Source organism: Polychytrium aggregatum (genome assembly GCF_025602895.1).
Source record: "Polychytrium aggregatum strain JEL109 chromosome Unknown BJ171scaffold_16, whole genome shotgun sequence".
Taxonomy (NCBI): domain Eukaryota; kingdom Fungi; phylum Chytridiomycota; class Chytridiomycetes; order Polychytriales; genus Polychytrium; species Polychytrium aggregatum.
Window position 1 is genome coordinate 402,942 of NW_026516218.1, and position 21,420 is coordinate 424,361.

A 21,420-nucleotide genomic window follows, 5' to 3' on the forward strand; every position below is an offset into this window, starting at 1 on the left:
TCGGCGATGCGTTGACGATGCGTTGACGCTATGCTGATGATGTGCTGATGATGCGCTGGCGATGTGATCGGCGGCTTGCTCGGCAGTGCGATCGACGCTGGATCATCAGCTGGCGGCGCGAGTCGAATCCCTTGATCGCCCCCATGCCTTCGCGCATGGCCGCTCCGCTGTGGCGCAGAGTCACGTGAGCTTCCAGGCGGTTCGAGCCGGCTCCGCGGTGTTCTTTTCTCTTCGGCGGGCTTCTGTGGGTGACGCGGGCGGTGCGACGCATGGCATGCGCGCTTCCTTGCGCCGGCGCGCCCGTGTCTCACGACGAAAAAAAAGATCGACAGGCGAGCCCTCGGAAGCCCGCAGCAACCGCCTGCCCCACACAGACCACAACAGCGCCGGCGCCTGCCCGCAGTATTAAAAATTCATTAAAAATTTTTCACAGGCGCCGCGCGGATGGAACCCGAAATTTCGTCCATTGGGTTCTCTGCAAAGCCACACCCGCATGCGTTTAAAAGCTCTCCGCTCGCCCAGCGCTGCTCTGTCCCGTACGGAAGTCGTCTCTCTACTTTCATCTCACAACCACCATGTCCAAGGCTGTTGGTATTGATCTGGGTACTACCTACTCGTAAGTGTCGCCCTGTCGTTGCCTGGCGTGCCCTGCGGTGTCGCTGCAGCCTCTGCGATCCTCCTGATCGGCGGGGCGGGAGCGATCTGGTGCTTGATCAGCGCCTGCCCGCGTCGCCTCGAGGGAGAGAGAGCGAGTCGTCGGGAGCAGCCCTCTCGTGCAGATCGGCCCGCTCGTGCAGATCGATCTCCTCGTGCGTGTGGCTCCTGAGAACATCACACGCCAGCGTGTTTTGTGCTGCCTGCGTCTCCGCCCCTTGATCGCCCCAGTCCCGCGGCCTCGCTCCCAGATCTGACCATCGGCTTCCTCTGCTCTCTCCCGCAGCTGTGTCGGCGTTTGGCAGAACGACCGTGTCGAAATCATTGCCAACGACCAGGGTAACCGCACTACCCCCTCGTATGTCGCCTTCTCCGACTCTGAGCGTCTCATTGGTGATGCTGCCAAGAACCAGGTCGCCATGAACGTAAGTCCTCTGTCGCGTCGGCTGTGACGTGTTGTGTGCAAGTCGCCTGCCACTGTCTCCTCGAGGCTATCAGGGCAACAGCGCTGACGCCTCCTCCCGCTCTCTGCCATCTGCTTCCAGCCCTTCAACACCGTCTTCGATGCCAAGCGTCTCATCGGCCGCCGCTTCAACGACGCCGAGGTCCAGTCTGACATGAAGCACTGGCCCTTCAAGGTCGTCAACGTCGACACCAAGCCCCTCATCCAGGTTGAGTTCAAGGGCGAGACCAAGACTTTCACCCCTGAGGAAGTCTCCTCCATGGTTCTCCTGAAGATGAAGGAGACTGCTGAGGCCTACCTCGGCACCACCGTCAAGGACGCCGTCGTCACCGTCCCCGCCTACTTCAACGACTCGCAGCGCCAGGCCACCAAGGACGCCGGTGTCATCTCGGGCCTCAACGTCCTCCGTATCATCAACGAGCCCACCGCTGCCGCCATCGCCTACGGTCTTGACAAGAAGATTTCCGGCGAGCGCAACGTCCTCATCTTCGATCTCGGAGGTGGTACCTTCGATGTCTCCCTCCTGACCATCGAGGACGGTATCTTCGAGGTCAAGGCCACCGCCGGTGACACCCATCTTGGTGGTGAGGACTTTGACAACCGCCTCGTCTCGCACTTCACCGAGGAGTTCAAGCGCAAGCACAAGAAGGACCTGACCTCCAACGCCCGTGCCCTCCGCCGTCTCCGCACCGCTTGCGAGCGTGCCAAGCGCACCCTCTCGTCTGCTGCCCAGACCACCATCGAGATTGACTCTCTCTTCGAGGGTATCGACTTCTACACCTCCATCACCCGTGCCCGCTTCGAGGAGCTCTGCGCCGACCTCTTCCGCTCCACCATCGACCCCGTCGAGAAGGTCCTCCGTGACGCCAAGATGGACAAGGCCTCCGTCCACGAGATTGTCCTCGTCGGTGGCTCCACCCGTATCCCCAAGATCCAGAAGCTCGTCTCGGACTTCTTCAACGGCAAGGAGCCCAACAAGTCCATCAACCCCGATGAGGCCGTTGCCTACGGTGCCGCCGTCCAGGCTGCCATCCTCACTGGCGACACCTCCGAGAAGACCCAGGATCTCCTCCTGCTCGATGTCGCTCCCCTCTCTCTCGGTATCGAGACTGCTGGCGGTGTCATGACTGCCCTCATCAAGCGCAACACCACCGTTCCCACCAAGAAGTCCGAGATCTTCTCGACCTACGCCGACAACCAGCCCGGTGTTCTCATCCAGGTCTACGAAGGTGAACGCGCCCGCACCAAGGACAACAACCTCCTCGGCAAGTTCGAGCTCACCGGCATTCCCCCCGCCCCCCGCGGTGTCCCCCAGATCGAGGTCACCTTCGATGTCGATGCCAACGGTATCCTGAACGTCTCTGCCGTCGACAAGACCACCGGTCGCTCCAACAAGATCACCATCACCAACGACAAGGGCCGTCTGTCCAAGGAGGAGATCGAGCGCATGGTTGCCGATGCCGAGAAGTACAAGGCTGAGGATGCCGCCGCTGCCGACCGCATCCAGTCCAAGAACGGTCTCGAGACCTACGCATACAACCTCCGCAACTCGATCAACGACGAGAAGCTCTCTGCTGCCTTCAAGCCCGGAGACAAGGCCAAGCTCGAGTCTGCCGTCCAGGAGGTCATCAACTGGCTCGACCACAACCAGGAGGCCTCCAAGGAGGAGTACGAGCACAAGCAGAAGGACCTCGAGAAGGTTGCCAACCCCATCATGAGCAAGCTCTACGGTGGTGCCGCCCCCGGCGGTGCTGCTCCCGGTGGCTTCCCCGCCGAGGGCCCCGGCCACTCTGGCCCCACCGTTGAGGAGGTCGACTAAACGGCTCTGTTCCCCCGCATCCATCACCCTTCTGCCGTCTTACCCATGTGCGCCCCCTCCCCCTTTCATTCTGCTATTCCACACGAACGGGCATTGCTTTGAGTGATAGTCCAAGAGATGTTGTCCATTGTACATAATGATAAAACAATGACTTTACCAAAAGCAATCACGAGCGTCGCCGGTCCCGTTCCAATCCCATGGTGCATGTGTGCGGATGTTGTCAGGGCTGTGCGAAGCTGGAACGAGGGGCTGAACCTGCTTGCCCTCTGCTCATCCCCCGCGATCGTGATTATTGACTCCACAGCATGAGTGGTTGGATGGAAGAGCAAAACGAGTGTATTCAGGAGGTCAATGTTCTCAGCGCAGAGCGGGGTGTCTCGGGTCCTTTGCCCTCGACTGCACAATATTGCCGTGGTAAAAAGAAGAATAAGGCAACTCTGACGAACATGATGAGCAGCGATCGGGCGGCAGGGAAGGAAACGATGGGAAGAGATTGGTTGGCTGGATGGTTGTTGGTTGTTTTTTTTTTTTTGTCCGTGGGCCTCATGGTCGGTTGTTCGTGGTCTGCCGGCCCTGGGTCGTCAGCAGGCCGGGTCCATCTTGTAGGGGCGCAGTTGCTACTGGTCACCGCTCTCCGAGTGCAGCGTGCTCGTCGTTTCGCTGGTGTTGAAGCGGCTCTCGGTGCCTTCGTCGTCTCCGTCGTTGCCGTTACCGTCCTCATCGCCGTCGTCGTCGTCGTCCGACTCGCCAAACAGCAAAGGGTCGTACTGGCCCAGCTCGCGGAGTCGGCTCTTGGAGAGCTCGTGGTCGAATCGCAGGGCCGCGTCCTGGTATAGCAGCACCGCCATCAGGAAGCTGCGGTCTGCCGGCGGCTCGAGTGTCATCTGGCCGAGCTTGGAGCTAACTTCGGTCAGCGACGGCGCTGTCGAGGATGTGAGCTGGATGTGGGTCCGTGGCGAGATCGAGCGACCGCCGGATAGCGCCTTGGACTCGGCAACAGGGTTGCCTCCGCCCTCGACCATCGACACAAAGCCCGCTTCGTATGCTCGCCCCAGCCAGTAGACGGCATCCGGGTGGTTCGCCTCGCGGCCTTGTCGGAGCATATCGACGGCCTTGGCAACGTTCTGTTCGAGCCCCCCGAGTCCGTACAGATAACAGCGCGCCAGGTTGGTCTGGGCATAGCTGCCAAGCTCGGCCTCGGGCAGCTGCATGTACGCCTGGACGGCAAGTTTCTCGCTGCGCTCGACGCCCCGGCCGTTAAAGTAGCAGTTGCCGAGGCCAATGTATCCGTTGATGTCGCCTTTGGCAACCAGCTCGCTGTAGGACTGGAAGGCGTGCTTGTAGTCGCCGAGGGCGTAGCTGCAGTCGGCTATCCCGTGCAGTGCATAGTCCAGCCCATCGTCGTATGCTTTTCGATACCTGCATGCGCAGTGTTGATGGGAATGTGAGGTCCAGCCACTCTGATTCCCAGCAGAGTCTGGCCAGTCCCCAACGGCGCATCACTTACCATTCCAACGCCTTTGGTATATCACGCTCGACGCCGACGATGCCATGCTCCAGGATGTATCCCACATTGTTGGTGCCCTTGGAGTTTCCAAAGACGCTGGACTGCTGAAAGAGCTCCATTGCAGCAACGCCGTCGAGATACGGCGGGAAGCAATGGAGGCAGCCCAGGGCAAAGACGCCCATCGGGTCCTGATAATCGGCGGCTAGTCGGAGGTAGTTGTATGCGCGCTCGACGTTGTGTTCGGTGCCCTTGCCTTTGTCGAAACAGCGACCGAGCTCGTAGTAGGAGGGAAAGTGACTGCAATATACGGAGCATGAGAGGACAAGGCAGGGCAGGGCAGGGCAGGGCAGGACCAGACCAGTTCTCGTCATGATCGGCGACTCCGAGGCGTTGGTACTGATGTCTCCAAACTGTCCCCCCTGCTCGTCGCATCCAGATTGGTTCCATGTACTTGTGGCTTTCCGCTCCGAAAGGCCCCCGCGCTCTCTCGGGTCCCTCCTCTCCTCTCCTCTCCTCCCCTTTCGTCACGGTCCACTTACGCTTGATTACTGGCGCTCTGAAAGAGCTCAAAGGCGGTCCTTGTGGCTTGTTCCTCGGTGAGCTCCGTCTCGAGTTCCGGATACGAGTACATCAGCAACATGGCCATGCCGTGCTGACCGGCAGCAAGCCCAGAGTCGGCAGCCAGTTGATACCATTTGAGGGCGGCGGTCTTGTCGGTCTCGACAGAGAAGCCGTTTTCGTAAAAGGTGCTGTCGACAATGGCGTTTTCCAGCCAGGGTTGTAGCAAGGGTTGTATCCCCGGTCCGTCCGTTCATTCATTCATTCATTCATTCATTGGTTCGTCCGTTGGTTCGTGGATATACGGCGAGAGTCGGGTGGTAGTCATCGATAGTCGAGCGCAACATCCGCCGACGATTGAGTGTATCCATGATAGATCGCCACCAGAGATATAGATCCGCCGCGACAGCCGCCAGGATGGAAGTGGGCAGATCAGCTTCGTCGCCCCAAGCCTGCGATGCCCTCCACCGCTGTTTTCCTGAACAGCCAGCGCCGTTTTCCTGAACAGCCAGCGCCGTTTTCCCGAACAGCCAGCGCCGTTTTGCTGGACAGCCACCAACTCGCCCAGCCTTGCCTTTGCTGGGGATGAGCCATCTCTTCCCTTGCTATTCCCATCCCAGCCACCCATTCATTGACTCGTTCGCTTGATCCACCCAGATCACACTCGCTCCTTACCCGACGTTGAACTGAGCGCATGGGTCGCCCAGACGGGCGGCCTTCAGGTACCACATGAGCGCCGCCTCGTAGTTTTTCTTGACGTCCGGCGGTGCCCCTTGAAAGTGCAGGTTGGCCAGCGCGAGCATGGCCGGAACCGAGTCGGACGACTCGATTGCGGCCTGGAACCACGAGATGGCTTCGGGATAGATCTTAGCCTCCAAAAAGGCGTTAGCGGCGGCAAGTTGGGCATCGACGTTGCCTGTCTGGGCTTGTTCGACGAGGGATCGGAAATGCGGCTCCATATTTCAGAGCAAATAGGAGAGAAGGGGAGGCAGAGTGTAGAAAGTGGAGGTTGCGGGCAGAGCGATGGCGACTGTTGCCTGAATGCTTGAGATTGCGCTTGTGGTAGTTCGATATCGTATGCTCGTGATATCGTCTAAGGAATCAGCGATGGTAGGTCCAGAGAGATTGGTCCAGAGAGGACTGAAAATCGATGGCTGCAGGGACTGGGCGATGGAGCACAAGATCAGCGTCGAGAGAGAGAGAGAGAGCGCGAGGGAGAGGAAGAGCAATGTCCCGGACACAAGTGGGCTGTGGATATGAGGCGAGATGGTGGGTCGGCTGTGTCAGCGGAACGGGGGGGACCGAAGCAGAGGGGACGCAGTGGGCTGGTGAAGCCGGACGAGGAAGAGAGCGATGAGGCAAGGCCGGATGGTGCTGTGTCGAGATCAGCAGAAGAGGTTCAAGGCAGATGGGGATGAAAGAGAGCAGCCCAGCAGGACAAGCACGGCCAGGGCAGCCAAGGGAGGACGGCAGGACGATGAAAGCCGAAGCATGTTGGCCGAGCACGGCGGGGGTGGACACGGACCATGGCCGGCCGGGACTGAGCGCCGGGTCCGCGCCGCCACAGTGTCTGTGGGCGCGACCTGGCACAGACGCTGTGGGGTTCGCCACTTGTGCTGCGCGGCTGGAGAGCGCGTCGCACAATCCCACGCCGTGCGACGGAGCACGCGTGTCGCTGCCGCGGGTGTCTTGCTGTCCCGTGTCGCACATGGCTGGCGACACACACACACTCTCTCTCTCTGTGCTGCGCATCCGCAGCCGACGCGTCCGACTGGCTGGCGCGTCGGCACCCGCGCAAATGTGTGTCCACCTGCTCAGCCGCGCGCCGTGGCACAAGAGTCGCTGTGGTACACACGGCACGCAATACCCAGGGCCGCGTGACCCTGGGCGCTGGCTGCAGCAAGGCACGGGTTGCAAATGGCATGTGGCACCGACACCACGCGGCGACATGGGACGCAGTGCGATTCGCAATCGGCGGGGTGCCAAACACAGGAGCATCCCCAACATCCCAGCATCCCCAACATCCCAACATTCCAGTATCCCCAGCATCTCTGGCAGCGCATTGGTCTTGGATTGTGGGCCTTTCATTTTGGTATACAGAGGCAGACAAGCGTCCGTCGCGGGCGCCGTGAGCAATTCAGCGTCCGCCATTGCAAGCCCTGTTGCGCACTTGCAATTGTTCGTGCTCACGCGTTACTTGCATAGATGCGACGGCGGGTCGCTTGGGAGAAGAGCGGCTGCCCAGTGATGTGTATATACGATGGGGGTAGGGTGCAGGGGAGATTGGGTTTCAGTCGTCGAAGCAGAGCTCGTCGTTGATCAAGCCGGGGTCGATCGACATATGGTATGCCACGTAGGTTGTTGGATCGTGCAGCCGACCGAGACGGAGCAGCGCTTCCTGCGAGTCTTTGTCCTTGGCCTTGAAGCCCTTGATGTACCACTCAATGGCCTCTTCGAGGTTCTTGGTGCATCCAAAGCCGTTCTCGAGGCAGTAGCCCCGATAGTAGAGGCTGGTGGGATAGGTCTCCAGCGTGCCCATTTGAATCAGTATGTATGCCGCATCAAGGTTTCTTTCGATCCCACCCAGCCCTTCCAGGTAACAGCGGCCGAGCTGGAGATGAATGGATACATCGCGATACTCCTCTGGAACCTGCACATAGTGGAGCACAGCTTGGTCATAGTCTTGCTTGACGCCATGCCCAAAGAAGAAGCAATGGCCCAGATACGCATGGGCGCTGGTGAATCCATCCTTCAGCGCCTGCTCGAGCTTCTCGTAGACCTTGTCGTACTCTTCCAGCCAGTACCAGCACTCGTAGATTCCAATCTGGGACTCCTTGAAGCCCATGTTTTCGGCACGGGTGTACCTGCACCGAGTGTCGGGTGCCGAGTGCCGAGTGCCGAGTGTAGATTGGTTGGAGACGAAACACGGTCAGTTGCAAAGTGATGACGAGTATATGCAGCTATCGCTAGCCAGCTGTTACGAGGCAGAGGGAAACAAGCTTGCTTTTTTTGCTTCTTGCCTCTTTTTGGCCTTGCTTTGGCACCCAGCCACCCAGCCACCTTTAGCTTGCAATGCCACGCCCGTATCGCGCTGTTGCATACTTACCAGTACATGGCCTCGTTGTAGTCGAGCTCAAGACCAGCGAGTCCCCACTGGTAGCAATGCCCGACGTTGTGTGCAGACATTCCGTCTCCCTCGGCTGCAGCCCGAGACCACAGCTTCAGGGCCTCGGTCTGCTTCTTGAGTGCCGGAGTCGTAAAATAGATGTATCCGGTCAAGAACAGAATTTTCGAGGACTCGGGGAGACGCTTCAGGATCGCCAGAGCCTTGGTGCTGCTTCGAGCGCAGCCCATGCCCTTGGCGTACATGCGCGCGAGTTGGTACTGTGCGTCCGGGAATCTATGTTTGGTGAGAAAAGGGCAGAGTCGCGGACAGGTCCGATGAGACGAAGAAGGCAAAAAAAGTGCTGCCAAGGCTCCAAACCAGTTCTTGTCGGTGTTGCACAACAAAACCAACCGCATGAGGCAGCTGCGTTCGACAAGCACACTCACCCAGCTGCTGCTGCCTGGGCCATCAAGGAAAACGACTCTTCGAGGGCCTTGGAATCGGACGTATCGATCTGGAGGGCCATCGCAAGATGGAACTGAGCGTTGGCGAACCCGTGTCGGATCGAGAGGCGGTACCACAGGATGGCTTTGGCCATATCCTTTTCGATACCATAGCCGTTGGCATAAAAGTATCTGTAGGTGCACGCGAATGTTGGGGGAGGGCAGCAAGAGCGGGCCAAACGATGACAAAGAGAGGAGGAGGAGGTACAAGTAAGCAACCAGACACCGACGTTGTCATCAACCGCAAACGATGAGGGCGGCGGTGATGGAAATGCAGAGGATATGGGGTCAGTCGCAGGACACGATGCCTCCCGCTTCGAACCACGCATTGTCAGATTCGATCGGCGAAAGCGGGGCCACACCGACGCAGCTAACGGTTGCCAGTCCAGAGGCTGGCAAGTCCACTATGCCCACTCCAGCTTTACGCCGGTTACCGATATCGGTTTTACTCTCGCAGCAATATCCTTTCGATGTACCAACTCCTTGGGCAACTGGCTGCCCAGGTTGACAAATCGATGCGCACCAGTCCAGTCTTCCTCGTATCCATCTGCGATCCTGTCCGCCTGGTCTCATCTCTTGCCCGGCCCCGATACATCCAACCGCGCCGGAGCAAGATCTGCCTTACCCGACATTAAACTCGGCGACGGGGTCATCGGACTCGGCGGCGCGTTTGTACCATTCCAAGGCATTGGAGTAGGACTGGGCGGTGCCAAGGCCCTTGGAGTAGATCCGAGCCAGGGCCATCTGGGCGGGCAGGTGGTTATTCTTGGCAGCGAGGGTCAGAACCTTGGTAGCATCGCTGTACTGCTTGTTCTTGAGATAGTACTCGCCCAGGGAAAAGAGCTGATCGAGTGAGCTGCGGTCGGCGTTGGGAAGGATGCGGTTGAGATCGGGGGTCATGGGCAGGGGAGCGGACGGGCTGGGACCGGGCGGTTGGGGTGTTGACATGTTGAGACAGGAGCGACGGATGCGGATGGCAACAGAGCAGCGACGTGCGTGGGGCTTTGGGAGACTGATATACAGCCGAGGCAGAGGCAGAGGCAGAGGCAGGTGAAGCACGACCGAGGGAGTGGCAGATAGAGCGGCAGAAAGAGACAGAAGCAGCAGCGAGCTTGACCGGAGGGGTCCAGCGATTGAGCAGCAGCGTCCGCGCGGAAACAGGGGGACCGACCGAGGGACAGGCAGCGCCGGATGGGAGATGGCCCAGAAAGCCCAAGGCAGCAGCAGGCAGATAGAGCGCTCTGACCCGCACCGACGGGCTTTATAACCGGCGGACCGGGCTGGACAGAACGAACAGAAATCACCAGGCTCACCTGGGCCGGTGCTGGTGGGGCCAAGCACATCCAACTTTGGCAGTCGCTCTCGCACGAACCAGGCTTGTATGGGGTTGCGCCCTTGCGGACAGCAACACCCGCTCCCGGAAGAACAAGCGCGGCGGGCCTGTTTCACAGCGCAACGGAAGAAATTAAGGGCTGTGAATGGTTGCTGCAGCGGGGACAGTGCAAGCTCTGGCTTGCAATCGCGCCGCAGAACAGCACCCATCGCGATGGTGTCCGCACCAGACCGATAATGCTGCATCCATGGCATCACGGTGGCTGCCGTTGCTGCCGGTCACTCGCACCACCCACGGAGCCTGCTTGCCGAATGCGGGCGCGAGTGGTCTGTCTGCAGGACCCCGCCAAGTGTCGAGCATCGGATCGAGCATAATATCGGGCATAATATCGGGCATATCGAGCATAATATCGAGCATAATATCGAGCATAATATCGAGCATAATATCGAGCATAATATCGAGCATAATACCATGCAGCGAATCAAGCAGATAACAACCACATCCAGCAACCACAGCCGGCGCGCACCGCACAGCCCGATCGCCAAAAAACAAAGCTCAGGCGTTGGTCCGACGCACAAACAAAGCCAGGACGCACGTGTCCGCCCGCCCGATCCAGTGCGGATCCAGTGCGGGTCGAGTGCGGATCCAGTGCGGATCGCACGTGGCGGTGCCGGCCAGCTTGTGGCCACGCTGCCCCTGGCTGTCGACCCGTGCTGCCGGCTAAACGGCGAACGTCGCTGATTGGTCCAGCGCCAATGGGGCCTTGTGTGCCCCCGTGAGTCACGCCACCCCGCCAGCCCGGCCAGGTCCGGGACCCGGTTGCACAGAGCGGGCGCCGTGCGACTGGATGCTCCGCCATCCGCACGCTGGTTGGTCGGATCGGCTGTACGCCGCCCTGCTCGCTGCCTCGCCACAGGCCAGACTGGAGCTGCGCAGCCGGCCGGGTCCGTGTGGCAACGGGCCCTGTGGCCGCCTGATTGCGCGTGTGCCCGACCGAGGAGGGTTGCTTGTGTGCTCCAAATTGCGCTGGCTTGCCTGTGCTCCAAATCGCCTCGGATTGCCTCCCCGTAATTATCCAACTCGCTTCCCCGGCCTCGACGCCCCCCGATATCCATTCTGCATCGTGCGACGGGGAAGCGGTGCTCCAAATCCTACCTGCTCTCTCGTGGCTGCGGATTGCACCGCGGGCTCGCTGCCGGCAGAGGCTGGTCCATATTGCGCATCAGTCCACCGGAACACTCATGCTGAATCCCTCCCCAGAGAGCCTTCATATCCGCGTCCGCGCTCATCTCGCGCACCGAATGAACTGTACCCGCGCCAAGCACCTGGGCAGCATCTTGGCGATACCAGCCGATAACGCCCAAGGCCCAGCAGCAAGTGCCTGGCCGCATGCATGAATGAACACGGAGCAGCAGATGCGCAACCAGACGTGCAACCAGACGTGCAACCAGACGTGCAACCAGATGTGCAACCAGATGTGCTATGAGCCGCATGCCATTCAACCGAATATCATCAAGGCCAGCACCACCAACGATCAAGGCAGCCCACGGAGATGCACCACATGCATCCAGCCCCTTGTCGATTCGTGTGGCGGCCCCTTGCCATGCGGCCCTTGTGTCTGTCCCTGCTGCCCGCCCCCCCATCCTTGCTGCTCACCCTGTCTCGCGGCTCGCATGGGGCCGGCTGACTCCTCTTGACCCGCTGACGCTCCGCTGCCCGGCCAGGTCGGTTCATAATAGACACCCTTCCCCCCTGCTTGAGCCGCTCTCTCCAACCATCCTTCCAGCCAACCTCTCCTCTGCATCGGGACCCCCTCTCGGTTTCCCCTCTGGCTTGCTGGCTCAGCTCCATTCTCATCGCTGCTCATCCGTTCTTCCTTCCAATCAAAGCCCATCCGCCTCGCCATGTCAGCCGTGGTCTCTGCCCCTGAGGGCATCCCATCCGTCACCATCACTAACACCACCACCACCGCCAACACCACCACCAACACCAACACCGTTGCCGTCGCCGTCCCGCAGCGATCCAGCGTCCCCGGCTGCTCTGTTTGGGTGTCGCGGCACCCGTCGACTTGCGAGCGTCTGGGGATACCGCATCGGTCCATCAAATCCGTCCTCGACGTTCGCTCCGTTGTCGAGGTCATTGTCGACGTCGAGGTCAACTTTGCGCCTCAGTACTGCGCCTTTCTCAATGGCGACGAAGACAGCGACATCGAAGACGGCGGCGACAGTCACATCCAACTGCATCTCGACCCCATGAGCGACGATGACCATCTCGGCAGCCATCTCGGCAGCCATCTCGGCAGCCATCTCGGCAGCCATCTCGGCAGCCATCTCGGCAGCCATCTCGGCAGCCATCTCGGCAGCCATCTCGGCAGCCATCTCGGCGACCACCACAGCGACGACGACGTCGACGACAGTGATCGATACAGCTACGTCAGCGAGCGCTACCACTGCATGTACTCTGTCGACAATGCTCCTGTCGCTACCCAAAGCACAGACTGCCATCCGTCTATGGATCGCCGCGAGCAGAGCTCGCTCTCGCCGCCGCCGAGATCCGCGGCCAGCTTCTTCCGGTACTCGGACTCGTTCGTCTCCGAGATCCCCCGGTACGAACAAGCGATGCTGCAGACCCTCGAGATGGCCGCCGCTGTCGCCGCCAGCAACGGTGCCCCTGCCCACCCCAGTGCACTCAAGAACGAAGTCCATCTTGCTCGCCAAGGCACCCGCCACAGCCGGCATCACAGCATGATCGACCAGCAAAGGACCATATCCTTCTGGGACAACAGCATCGACAGCAACCCGCATGCCAGCAGCGACATCGCCAACATTGCCGCCGACGTCGTCGCTGTGCCTGCAGGCTCAAGTAAGCGCACTTTCCAGCTGATGCGAGCCCGCCACGTCTCCAAGGACAAGCGTCAGCATCGGCTCGGTCAGAAGCAGGCCTCCGACTCGGGTCTGTACATCCGCCCGGCCCGGCCAAAGCCCATACTGGCGCCCCTGAGCACTCCGGCACCGCCGCTCAAAGCCTGGCTGGCCAAGTCGCCGATCCTCTCGAAACTCTTTTCGAAACCGTAGAGAACACCCGCCATTCCCCCCGTCGCCGCCGCCGTCGTCGTCGGCGATGGAAATTTTTTGGGACAAACTCTATTTAATCGCATTGAAGTGCATCAATCTGCACCAAAGTCACATCGAAGCGCATCAAGTCGCTTCAAGGCGCACTGAACAACACCGAAACACACAAAAGTGCATCAATACGGACTAGATAGCATCGAAGCGTGCTCCGCTTGCTACGAAGCGTATCGGAGAGGATCAAGGAATGCCGCTGCCTTCCCAGCGGCAATTTGCCCCCCCCCTCACATCCCGATCGGTCTGGGTCCCGGCTCTGGGCCGGGCAGCACTCCGCCCCGCCGTCCTCCGGGGTGACGCTGCTGTCATCAGCCCCCCCCCAACTACTCCTCATCATGTATCCAGCATTGCTCACCAGGCCTCCCCTGGCATTAGACCCCAACGGGATCGATCTCTGTCGATGAGCGCATTCGCACCCCAACGAGGGAGACGCAGACGTTCGCAACGACCAGCATCCCCTTGGTCGCAGTGGGTGTGCGAAAAGCCCTTGCGACCAAGAGTCAAGCCCTTGCGACCAAGAGCCAAGCCCTTGCGACCAAGAGCCAAGCCCCCCCCCTCCGCTCCCGACTTTGCTGGGTCCGAGTCTCTATAGCAGAGTAATGCCATCCCACTCCCAGAACTTCATAACCCATGGCGATCAGGCATATATAGCGCACCAAAAACGAAACGGGGCACCCCGTGCTTGAGTCGGGGTTGCTATTTAATTCTGGGTCCTGAATACACACCCTTGCCAACATGGCCAAGTGCGCTCGCAATGCTTGGAGGCCAAGTGTCGTCCGGTCCCAACAATGTTGATCCCGAGAGCACTCGGCCTATGTGAATGTGAATGCAGAGTGTGAATGTGAATGCAGAGTGTGGTTTCGGACGACAGCATCCAAGTCGGACGACAGCATCCAAGTCGGCCGACGGCATCAGTCCGGCAATCACATTGCCCACTCCCCGACGAACTCTTGCCCTTTGCCAACGACGATCGTCCTGTAATCGCATCGCACAGCCCTGCATCGCCCCTGGGTCTGTCCGCCAAGACATCCTTCCGCCAGGACAGCCCGCCAGGACAGCCCGCCAGGACAGCCCCGCCCCATGGGCGTCGGCGCTGCGCCCGCATTCTTGTGCTGCGTTTGTGTCCGTGTTGTGCCGTTGTATCCAACATGGACACAAGGCCGTCTCCCACTTCAACTTTTGCTTCTGCTGCTTCGTTTTTCACCATCGACTTCCTCAACCCCCATCACTCCCCATCAACGACTTCAGCTTCAACCCTCTCTCCCCATCCGTCCATCTCGGGACTCTGTCGACCCATCTCGAATCCCATCTCCCATCTCCCATCTCCACCGCCATGGCCGAGACACAGCTCCCATCGGTCTTCCCCGACCTCGATCCTTCGCTCGACGTTATCGTTAAAATCATGCTCCTCGGCGATCCGGCCGTCGGCAAGTCTGCCATCTTCTCAAAGTGAGTCTGCGGTCCCACCCACAGGACTTTCTTTCCATCGCAGTTTCTTCTCTGTCCCCTCACCCACCTCCTTTGGTCTTGCTTATTCGCCGGCATCCCCTGTCCCCATTTACATCGGAACTCGACACTCCCCTCTCTCCCACTTCTGCACGCATTCAGCGCCTCGCCTGCCGCTTAGATGCTCATCTTCTTCCCTTACCCTCCAGATTCAAGGAAACCCTCCCTCCTGCCTCGGCCCCACCTGCCGCGGTCGGTGTCTCGGGCCTTGACTTTGCCACAACAATCCTCAGAATCGCCCCACACGGAGGCCGGCTCAAGGCCCAGATCGTCGATTCTCCTGGCCATGACCGATACCGCTCCATCCTTGCACAATACTGGAAACTGGCGCACGGAGCCATGGCCATCTACGACGTCACCAACCGCGAATCCTTCGAGAACGTCCAGCGCTGGATCCACGACTTTAGCCGGTGTCGATCCTCGCCCCACAGCCAAACGCAATCGCTCGGCCGCGAGTCCCGCTCCAACATCATGATCGTCGGCACCAAGTGCGACCGTGCCGAGGCTGACCGCCAGGTCGAGACCTCGGTCGCCCAGACCTTTGCCCTCGAGCACGGCCACCTGTTCATGGAAGTCAGCGGCCTCGATGGCACCAACATCGATCTGGCCTTCAACGTCCTCTTGACCGACATTTACCACGCACTCGTCAAGGAGCGTCGGTTCCAGCAGCAGCAACTCCAGCAGCAGCTCCAGCAGCAGCTCCAGCAGCAGCCTATCGAGCCTCACGCCGGCTGGTCTCCAACCTCTCGCAAGCGCACCTCCTTTTTGGACTTTGGCACCTTGGTCGCTGGCCTGGGCTCGGCCCTCTCGGTCTCGTCCATCTCCCCAACGCCTTCGTCCTCGTCAACACCTTCGCCACAACCGTCCCCGGTGCTGTCGTTCACGTCGCTCCCGTCGTCCTCGGCAGCGACCGAGCCCGCCAGCACCGCTTCCCATCATCGCTCTGCGTCGCTGCCCAACGCGGCCTTTCACGCTCCCCGGGCTTCTCGGCTCGCCTTGGATGGGCCGCCCTCACCGCCAGAGTCGCCCCAGCCCGCTCGCCACACCTTGCCCAGGGTCTCAAGCCTCCCATCGTCACTGCGACAGCACGATCTGCTCGAGTCGCGGTCGCCGCTGCCCCAACGCGCCTTGAAGCGCACTCGCTCAATATCCGAATGGTTTGCCTGGGTCGGCGATACCATAACCGAGGGCATCAGCACCATCCTCGAGGAAGACGACCGTGAGCATCCACAAGTACAAGCACCAGCACCAGTGCAAGTGCCGCCACAAACTCATGCACAAGCTCACGTGTATGTTTAGGCATCTTAGATCAAACTGCTGTGGCTCGTCAACTCTGCTTCGACAGCACTAACGACAATGTCACGGCGCTCAAGCAGCGACATTCTTGCTCACACGGCACAGCTCCCTCTGCTCTTGGTAGCGCCTGTGGTGCATATCATTCCCTCTGCATTTGCGGGCCCTGTTCTCTCGAGAGTCCTTATCCTCTCGGCATGATCTGTTTCGCTCGGTGGAGGCCAATCGGTGCCTCCCCACCCCTCCGTCCTGTCTTCGTTTCTTCTCACTCAATACATTCTACACACGAGCAAACTGGCTCTTGCGCTTGAGGACGCAGAGCCAACGAGGACTCGCCGAAGATCCTTCTCGCTGGTGTCGTTGCTGCCTGCTCGGCGGTCTCGATCCACATCGTGCCCACGACCGCGGTCGTTATATTACATGCGGAAGACACCAAACTTGGTGTCTTGGACAGGGGCGTTGAGAGCCGCGCTAAGGGCCAGGCCCAGAACATTGCGGGTATCGGCCGGATCGATGATGCCGTCGTCCCAGAGCCTGGCGCTGGCAAAGTAGGGGTGGCCCTCGGCCTCGTAACGCTCCTGGATCGGCTTCTTGAACTCGGCCTCGGCCTCAGCGCTCCACTGCTGGCCCTTCTTTGCCTTGGCGTCGCGGGTGACTATTACGGAGTAACGGCGAGTTTAGACGTCGGCTGCGTGGCCGTCTGCTGGCTGGAGTACGCCTCGGTTTCGTCATGTTGTAGCAGCGGTCGCAACGATACCACAATCGCAATGACTGCTGTGGCTCCCTCCTTGAGGGATGATGGATGCACTTACTCTGAGACAAAACTCCGGCTGCCTGTTCACCGCCCATGACACTGATCCGGGCTGTTATCACGCACGAGATAGAGTCGCGATTCAGTCCAAAACCATCCAGCAGCTATCCACACGCACGACTCTAGCAATTCACCGGAACTTCGAGCCTTCGCTCTGCGCGACCGGCCATCTGGCCGTCCCAAACGGCTTACCATTCGGCCACATCCACAGGAAGCGGGGACTGTAGGCGCGACCGCACATGCCATAGTTGCCTGACAGGGACAAGGAGATCAGTCGGTCTCAAGGCTGCAACTCGCCACTAGTGAGCAACGACGCTCGGCAGAATCCAAAATGCAGGACCTACCAGCACCGAATGAACCGCCGCACAGGACCTGCGGTGGTGATGGGCCAATCTCGACATTAGCATTTCCATCGTGGAGCTGAGCCCTTCGGTCGTGGGCTTCAATCCATCTATCGTTCTCGGGCGAGGACAGCAAACTCTGCAATACAGCCCCCAAGCCCACCGAGCCACCGTCAGGCACACTCACCGTGAACTTGGGGACATTGGCGCAGGCAACAGCCGTAACCATCTTGGCGCCGTTCTTGGCGATTCCGCCTGAGCACACGGCATCCGCACCAAGTGAAACATAGGTTAGCGACGCTTGTAATGGCCAACGGCAAGGTCTCCGCGGGACAATCGCTGTGGCTGTGGTGTTGCATGGCCAGCAACCGATCGATCATCTCTTCGCCGGACACAAGATCGAGAGGCCCACCTGCTTCGGCACTCTTGCCGACCATGAAGCCGGTGATGTTCTGGAGGAAGACCAGGGGAATCTTGCGCTGGCTACAAAGCTCGACAAAGTGGGCACCCTTGAGGGCAGACTCGGAGAAGAGAATGCCATTGTTGGCCACAATGCCAACGGGATAACCGTGGATATGAGCGAATCCTGCAAGCAGGTGATTTGGACAATGGCAGATGGCATATGAGCGTGCATGTGTGGGAGTGCACTCTCGCGAGCAGACCAAAAAGCCAGGCTCCGTTCTTGGCCAGTCAATCAGCGCTGCCTCCTTCCAGTGGACTCAATAGCCTTACCGGTGACGAGCTGGCGACCGTAGTACTGCTTGAACTCGCTGAAGCGACTGCCGTCAACAATACGCGCAATGACCTCCTTGATATCGTAGGGTTTCCTCAAGTTGTCGCCAACGATGCCGCCAATCTCAGAGGGGCTGTAGATCGGCTCCTCTGGTGGGTAGATCGTCGTCTTGGATGTGTTGTGCGCATTTAGTCAGGCGGGGCAGCAACAGGCCAGCCCGAGTAACCTTCACCAGGCACAGCTCCGGCGCAGGCAGCAGGAATGCAAATGAGCCTGGCGCTTGCAGGATTGCGCTTCTAATAGCGACTCTCCACCATCCGCGTGCGTGGAGCCGAGTGACGCATCGCATACCTGGATGTCCTTCTTGAAGTTGAGGTTGGAGATGATCTGGCGGCCAAGCGCAAGCGCGTGCTCATCCGAGTGCGCATAGTAGTCGGTGACACCGGAAGTCTGTGGTGAATTCGTATGAGTGTTATGTTGATGAGAAAGACCCTCGCTGTATCGGCAGGATACCCATACACCTGCAGTTCCTCACGCCCTCGGAACCCAAACTTACCTTGCAGTGGAGATCCGCACCACCAAGCTCCTCGGCGGAAACGTCCTCGCCCGTGGCGGCCTTGACAAGCTGGGGTGGATCAACCGGCAGCCGCAATTCTGTTAGTCGGGGCATCAAATTGGTAGCCGGCCATCACTGTTGCACATCGTTTCGTAGCTCCGAACATGCGATGCAGCGGCAAAGTCTCAAGCACTGAGAGAGAACGCCAACGCACCGGAGGGCCGGCCAGGAAAATGGTGCCCTGTCGCTTGACAATGACACTCTCGTCTGAAGAGTGATTTGCCGCCATGGCAGCAGCCGGATTAGCGATCAAAGTCGGCTGGACACACGCAATCTGCGAGCTCTTGCCCACGATCAAAGACCGCTGGAAACGAGAACGATACTTACCGGCCATGGCGGGAACGTAGGCACCACCAGCCGTGCAGGAGCCCATAACTATAGCGACCTGTGGAATGCCGGCTGTCGGTGCCAAGACAAACACGACCGGTCAGCAAGTTGCAATGTGCTGCCGCTCATGCGGCCCAAGTGAGCTCACCTGCAGAGAGGTTGGCTTGGTTGAAGAAGATACCTGCGAACGAAGGCCCGAGATGAGTTAGTACGTCGGAGAAATTGCTTCAACAGCTCGATTGAGCCAGTAGCATAACCAAATCAATCGACCGGAGCAGCCGAGTGTCTATTGCCAAGCGAGCGTGCGAAATTGCCTCCGCACAATCTCGGCGCCTGAACAGGTTGTGTGCCGGCGGAAGTCATCAAGATTCAGACATGATCGAATCGCAGTGCTTCCCGCCCCGATTTACAACAGCTACATACGTCCAAAATGCTCCTTGTCAGGGAAGACATCGGCCTGGTTGGGCAGGTTGGCACCACCGCTGTCGACTGCAGCAATGCAGCGTCAGCAAAAGGATGGTCAGGATGGAAGAATAGCATGAGTACGTGCATACCGCAACAAGTGCCCACTTGGGCCGAACTGCACATGGCACGCAGTCGATTCGATTCATCTCAACTCGACAGCAGTAGCAGCTACTGGGGGGGTTGATTCAGCGCATACCAAGATAGATGCAAGGAAGTCGATTCTCCTTTGCGATTTCCTGTGCGCGGAGATGCTTCTTGACCGTAATCTATGAGTGAGCGAGCACGGGGGGGTATGTATGCATTCAGGTCAGAGTTTGATAGCTTGTTTGGGACATCTCGGGCTCTCCGGTGTCGATCGGATATGATCTTACGGGATAATAGGTTCCGCCTTTGACGGTCGAGTCTGCAAAACGATAGGCGTCAGCATGCGAGGCCGAGTGCACCGGCGCAGGGCCAGTGCTTCCGAATGATGGTGAGACACTGATCGCTCAATTCAGAGCTTTGGATGGTCAGGGGTCCTCACCGTTGGCGACGATCATGCATTCCACCCTGACAGAAACAGTTCGTAAGCGACTCTGCATCATTGAACCCAATCTCTTCGAACGGGTCTGCGCTGGCTGCCCCGATTGCATCGCGACGGCTACGAAAGCAAGCATTACCCGCTAACCCGGCCAATGCCAGTGATGATGGCGCCGGCGGGAACGTGGTCGTCGTAGAGATTGTAGCCTGATATCGAGCAATTGTTGGGCGGGTCAGTCGACAGCAAAGCGACATGGAGGTTTCGCTGGACGGTCTGCCATAGATATACAGAACTGGGATAGCACACTTACCGGCAAACTGAGAGAGCTCAAGGAACGGGGATCTGGACAAAGGCATTCGTTGCAACAGACCAGAAAGGCGAAAGGAGATTAGCATCGGGCGCCGGGAGCTTCCACATCTGAGCAAGCGTTCTGTACACTGCTGAATGCGGCTCGCACAGCAAGCGAGCCATCCAGAATTCTGTGGGTGCGAGAGGCGGCACATACCCAGGATCCAGAAGAGCGTCGATGCGATCGCGGGGGAGTAGCTTCTTGCGCGAGAGATGTCGCTTCCTGGCCTCCTCACCGCCGCCTGCAGAACGTTGCATACACATCCGACGAGGCGAGCGGTGTTGTTGGGAATAATGTGAGCAGAGCGCGGCATATACTTCCCGACAGAGACACCCGTGGCGATGATCATGATCATGATACCCGTGGCGGCGAAGACGATCATGATGCCGAGACGGCGATGGCGGCAGTCTGACGATGATCTGCAGGGCTCTCCTGCAGCTGCACCAAGCACAGACAGCGCGACGAGCATTGCAAGAGGACAGGAGCGACTCCCAATTCGCGTACCCAGCTTGATCTTGTCGACATCAGCACGGAGCTTTTGGGTCAGAACATCCATGCGCTTGGCATTTTCCTGCGTGCGAGGACCGTGGCGGTTGGCATGCGTGCTTGTTAGTGAGGCGGATCACACACAGATGCCACCCAGAGCACTGCGATTCCAATGGCTTGGATACTCGCGATCGTGGACCATCGATACTGCCGGACGAGCTAGTCGATGCACCATGGAGGTCCGGGAGCTTAAAGCTGCTGTGGCTGTTGGACCCAGACGACGCCCGCTGGAGGAACGGATCGTGAAGCACATACTTTGAACTCGTCCGAGGAGGTGTCAATGGCGGACTGGATCACCGGGTTGGGATCGAAGGCAGCGCCGAGGGACGAGTACAGACGCACGGCGCTGGAGGCAGCCTGGGCGATCGTGGGAGTCGCCAGCAACGTCGGGCGGACGGCCCAGCGAGCGGCGCAAAGCATGCGGACAGCCCCGGCAGATCGGAGAGAGGCAGAGCTCATTCTGGAGGCACGCTGGATGTGGGGGGGGGCGAGTGGGGTGTGGGGTCGATCGAGCGCACCAGATCGGCGGAGAGCAAGCGGATGGACGGGAAGCGCTGGAGGGCCTGGTCGAAAGGGGGTGTTCTGTCGGCGCCTGCCTCGAGGTAGGGCCAATTCCGAAACCCGTCGGAAGCGGACGCGGCCATAACGGGGGGCGACGGGTGGGGAGCCGACGGAGGGACAAGAGACATGCGGTGGAGACGGACGATGGACAAGCTGGAATGCCGCACTCTGTTCCGGATCTGCATACACCCAGTCCATCGCCCGTCATGGCCAGGCGCAGAGCTGTCCAGATGGGCTCATCCCATGGCCTGCCCACCGGGACTCACAGATCGCTCAGGGGCACA

General features: G+C 59.5%; 6 protein-coding genes across 6 annotated transcripts; 3 read left to right on the forward strand and 3 right to left on the reverse strand.

Annotated features, from left to right (window-relative positions):
* Nucleotides 1-440: 440 nt before the first annotated feature.
* BJ171DRAFT_502900 (hsp71-like protein) lies at nucleotides 441-3,102 on the forward strand. Its single transcript, XM_053110808.1, has 3 exons — nucleotides 441-616; nucleotides 941-1,079; nucleotides 1,200-3,102. Exons 1-3 carry the CDS (start codon nucleotides 576-578, stop codon nucleotides 2,934-2,936), a joined length of 1,917 nt encoding a protein of 638 aa, XP_052967151.1. The 5' UTR covers nucleotides 441-575; the 3' UTR covers nucleotides 2,937-3,102.
* A 363-nt stretch (nucleotides 3,103-3,465) lies between these two features.
* BJ171DRAFT_82654 (uncharacterized protein) lies at nucleotides 3,466-6,055 on the reverse strand. The gene is made up of 4 exons (XM_053115911.1): nucleotides 5,677-6,055; nucleotides 4,983-5,192; nucleotides 4,444-4,740; nucleotides 3,466-4,355 (listed from the first exon to the last, which is right to left on the reverse strand). Exons 1-4 carry the CDS (start codon nucleotides 5,958-5,960, stop codon nucleotides 3,554-3,556), a joined length of 1,593 nt encoding a protein of 530 aa, XP_052967152.1. The 5' UTR covers nucleotides 5,961-6,055; the 3' UTR covers nucleotides 3,466-3,553.
* A 999-nt stretch (nucleotides 6,056-7,054) lies between these two features.
* Nucleotides 7,055-9,660, reverse strand: BJ171DRAFT_502902 (uncharacterized protein). The gene is made up of 4 exons (XM_053110809.1): nucleotides 9,236-9,660; nucleotides 8,554-8,742; nucleotides 8,108-8,401; nucleotides 7,055-7,865 (listed from the first exon to the last, which is right to left on the reverse strand). Exons 1-4 carry the CDS (start codon nucleotides 9,556-9,558, stop codon nucleotides 7,292-7,294), a joined length of 1,380 nt encoding a protein of 459 aa, XP_052967153.1. The 5' UTR covers nucleotides 9,559-9,660; the 3' UTR covers nucleotides 7,055-7,291.
* A 1,845-nt stretch (nucleotides 9,661-11,505) lies between these two features.
* Nucleotides 11,506-13,138, forward strand: BJ171DRAFT_82677 (uncharacterized protein). The gene is made up of 2 exons (XM_053115912.1): nucleotides 11,506-11,667; nucleotides 11,833-13,138. The coding sequence occupies exon 2, from the start codon at nucleotides 11,848-11,850 to the stop codon at nucleotides 13,015-13,017; it is 1,170 nt and encodes a 389-aa protein (XP_052967154.1). The 5' UTR covers nucleotides 11,506-11,667; nucleotides 11,833-11,847; the 3' UTR covers nucleotides 13,018-13,138.
* A 1,074-nt stretch (nucleotides 13,139-14,212) lies between these two features.
* On the forward strand, nucleotides 14,213-16,003 carry BJ171DRAFT_82709 (P-loop containing nucleoside triphosphate hydrolase protein). The gene is made up of 2 exons (XM_053115914.1): nucleotides 14,213-14,517; nucleotides 14,724-16,003. Exons 1-2 carry the CDS (start codon nucleotides 14,402-14,404, stop codon nucleotides 15,871-15,873), a joined length of 1,266 nt encoding a protein of 421 aa, XP_052967155.1. The 5' UTR covers nucleotides 14,213-14,401; the 3' UTR covers nucleotides 15,874-16,003.
* A 75-nt stretch (nucleotides 16,004-16,078) lies between these two features.
* BJ171DRAFT_82684 (carboxyl transferase) lies at nucleotides 16,079-21,113 on the reverse strand. The gene is made up of 21 exons (XM_053115913.1): nucleotides 20,831-21,113; nucleotides 20,534-20,600; nucleotides 20,186-20,270; nucleotides 19,991-20,022; nucleotides 19,820-19,886; nucleotides 19,684-19,709; nucleotides 19,532-19,563; nucleotides 19,357-19,426; nucleotides 19,119-19,184; nucleotides 18,844-18,876; nucleotides 18,696-18,767; nucleotides 18,523-18,575; nucleotides 18,309-18,377; nucleotides 18,104-18,202; nucleotides 17,752-17,920; nucleotides 17,432-17,605; nucleotides 17,207-17,274; nucleotides 17,023-17,050; nucleotides 16,871-16,930; nucleotides 16,680-16,730; nucleotides 16,079-16,522 (listed from the first exon to the last, which is right to left on the reverse strand). The coding sequence occupies exons 1-21, from the start codon at nucleotides 21,032-21,034 to the stop codon at nucleotides 16,284-16,286; spliced, it is 1,764 nt and encodes a 587-aa protein (XP_052967156.1). The 5' UTR covers nucleotides 21,035-21,113; the 3' UTR covers nucleotides 16,079-16,283.
* Between the last annotated feature and the right edge of the window lie 307 nt (nucleotides 21,114-21,420).

Bases quoted from the DNA above. Each gene is read 5' to 3' on its own strand.
- BJ171DRAFT_502900 (XM_053110808.1), top strand. From the start codon at position 576: ATGTCCAAGGCTGTTGGTATTGATCTGGGTACTACCTACTC. The intron at 617-940 runs GTAAGTGTCGCC...TCTCTCCCGCAG, and splicing joins GATCTGGGTACTACCTACTC to CTGTGTCGGCGTTTGGCAGA. The intron at 1,080-1,199 runs GTAAGTCCTCTG...ATCTGCTTCCAG, and splicing joins AGAACCAGGTCGCCATGAAC to CCCTTCAACACCGTCTTCGA.
- BJ171DRAFT_82654 (XM_053115911.1), bottom strand. From the start codon at position 5,960: ATGGAGCCGCATTTCCGATCCCTCGTCGAACAAGCCCAGACAGGCAAC. The intron at 4,741-4,982 runs GTAAGTGGACCG...CGTATATTGCAG, and splicing joins CAGAGCGCCAGTAATCAAGC to TCACTTTCCCTCCTACTACG. The intron at 4,356-4,443 runs GTAAGTGATGCG...CTGCGCATGCAG, and splicing joins ATACCAAAGGCGTTGGAATG to GTATCGAAAAGCATACGACG.
- BJ171DRAFT_502902 (XM_053110809.1), bottom strand. From the start codon at position 9,558: ATGTCAACACCCCAACCGCCCGGTCCCAGCCCGTCCGCTCCCCTGCCC. The intron at 8,402-8,553 runs GTGAGTGTGCTT...CACCAAACATAG, and splicing joins GCCCAGGCAGCAGCAGCTGG to ATTCCCGGACGCACAGTACC. The intron at 7,866-8,107 runs GTAAGTATGCAA...CACTCGGTGCAG, and splicing joins TACAACGAGGCCATGTACTG to GTACACCCGTGCCGAAAACA.
- BJ171DRAFT_82677 (XM_053115912.1), top strand. From the start codon at position 11,848: ATGTCAGCCGTGGTCTCTGCCCCTGAGGGCATCCCATCCGTCACCATC.
- BJ171DRAFT_82709 (XM_053115914.1), top strand. From the start codon at position 14,402: ATGGCCGAGACACAGCTCCCATCGGTCTTCCCCGACCTCGATCCTTCG. The intron at 14,518-14,723 runs GTGAGTCTGCGG...CTTACCCTCCAG, and splicing joins AAGTCTGCCATCTTCTCAAA to ATTCAAGGAAACCCTCCCTC.
- BJ171DRAFT_82684 (XM_053115913.1), bottom strand. From the start codon at position 21,034: ATGAGCTCTGCCTCTCTCCGATCTGCCGGGGCTGTCCGCATGCTTTGC. The intron at 20,601-20,830 runs GTATGTGCTTCA...CCTCGCACGCAG, and splicing joins CCTCCTCGGACGAGTTCAAA to GAAAATGCCAAGCGCATGGA. The intron at 19,185-19,356 runs GTATGCGCTGAA...GCATTGCTGCAG, and splicing joins ACTTCCTTGCATCTATCTTG to TCGACAGCGGTGGTGCCAAC.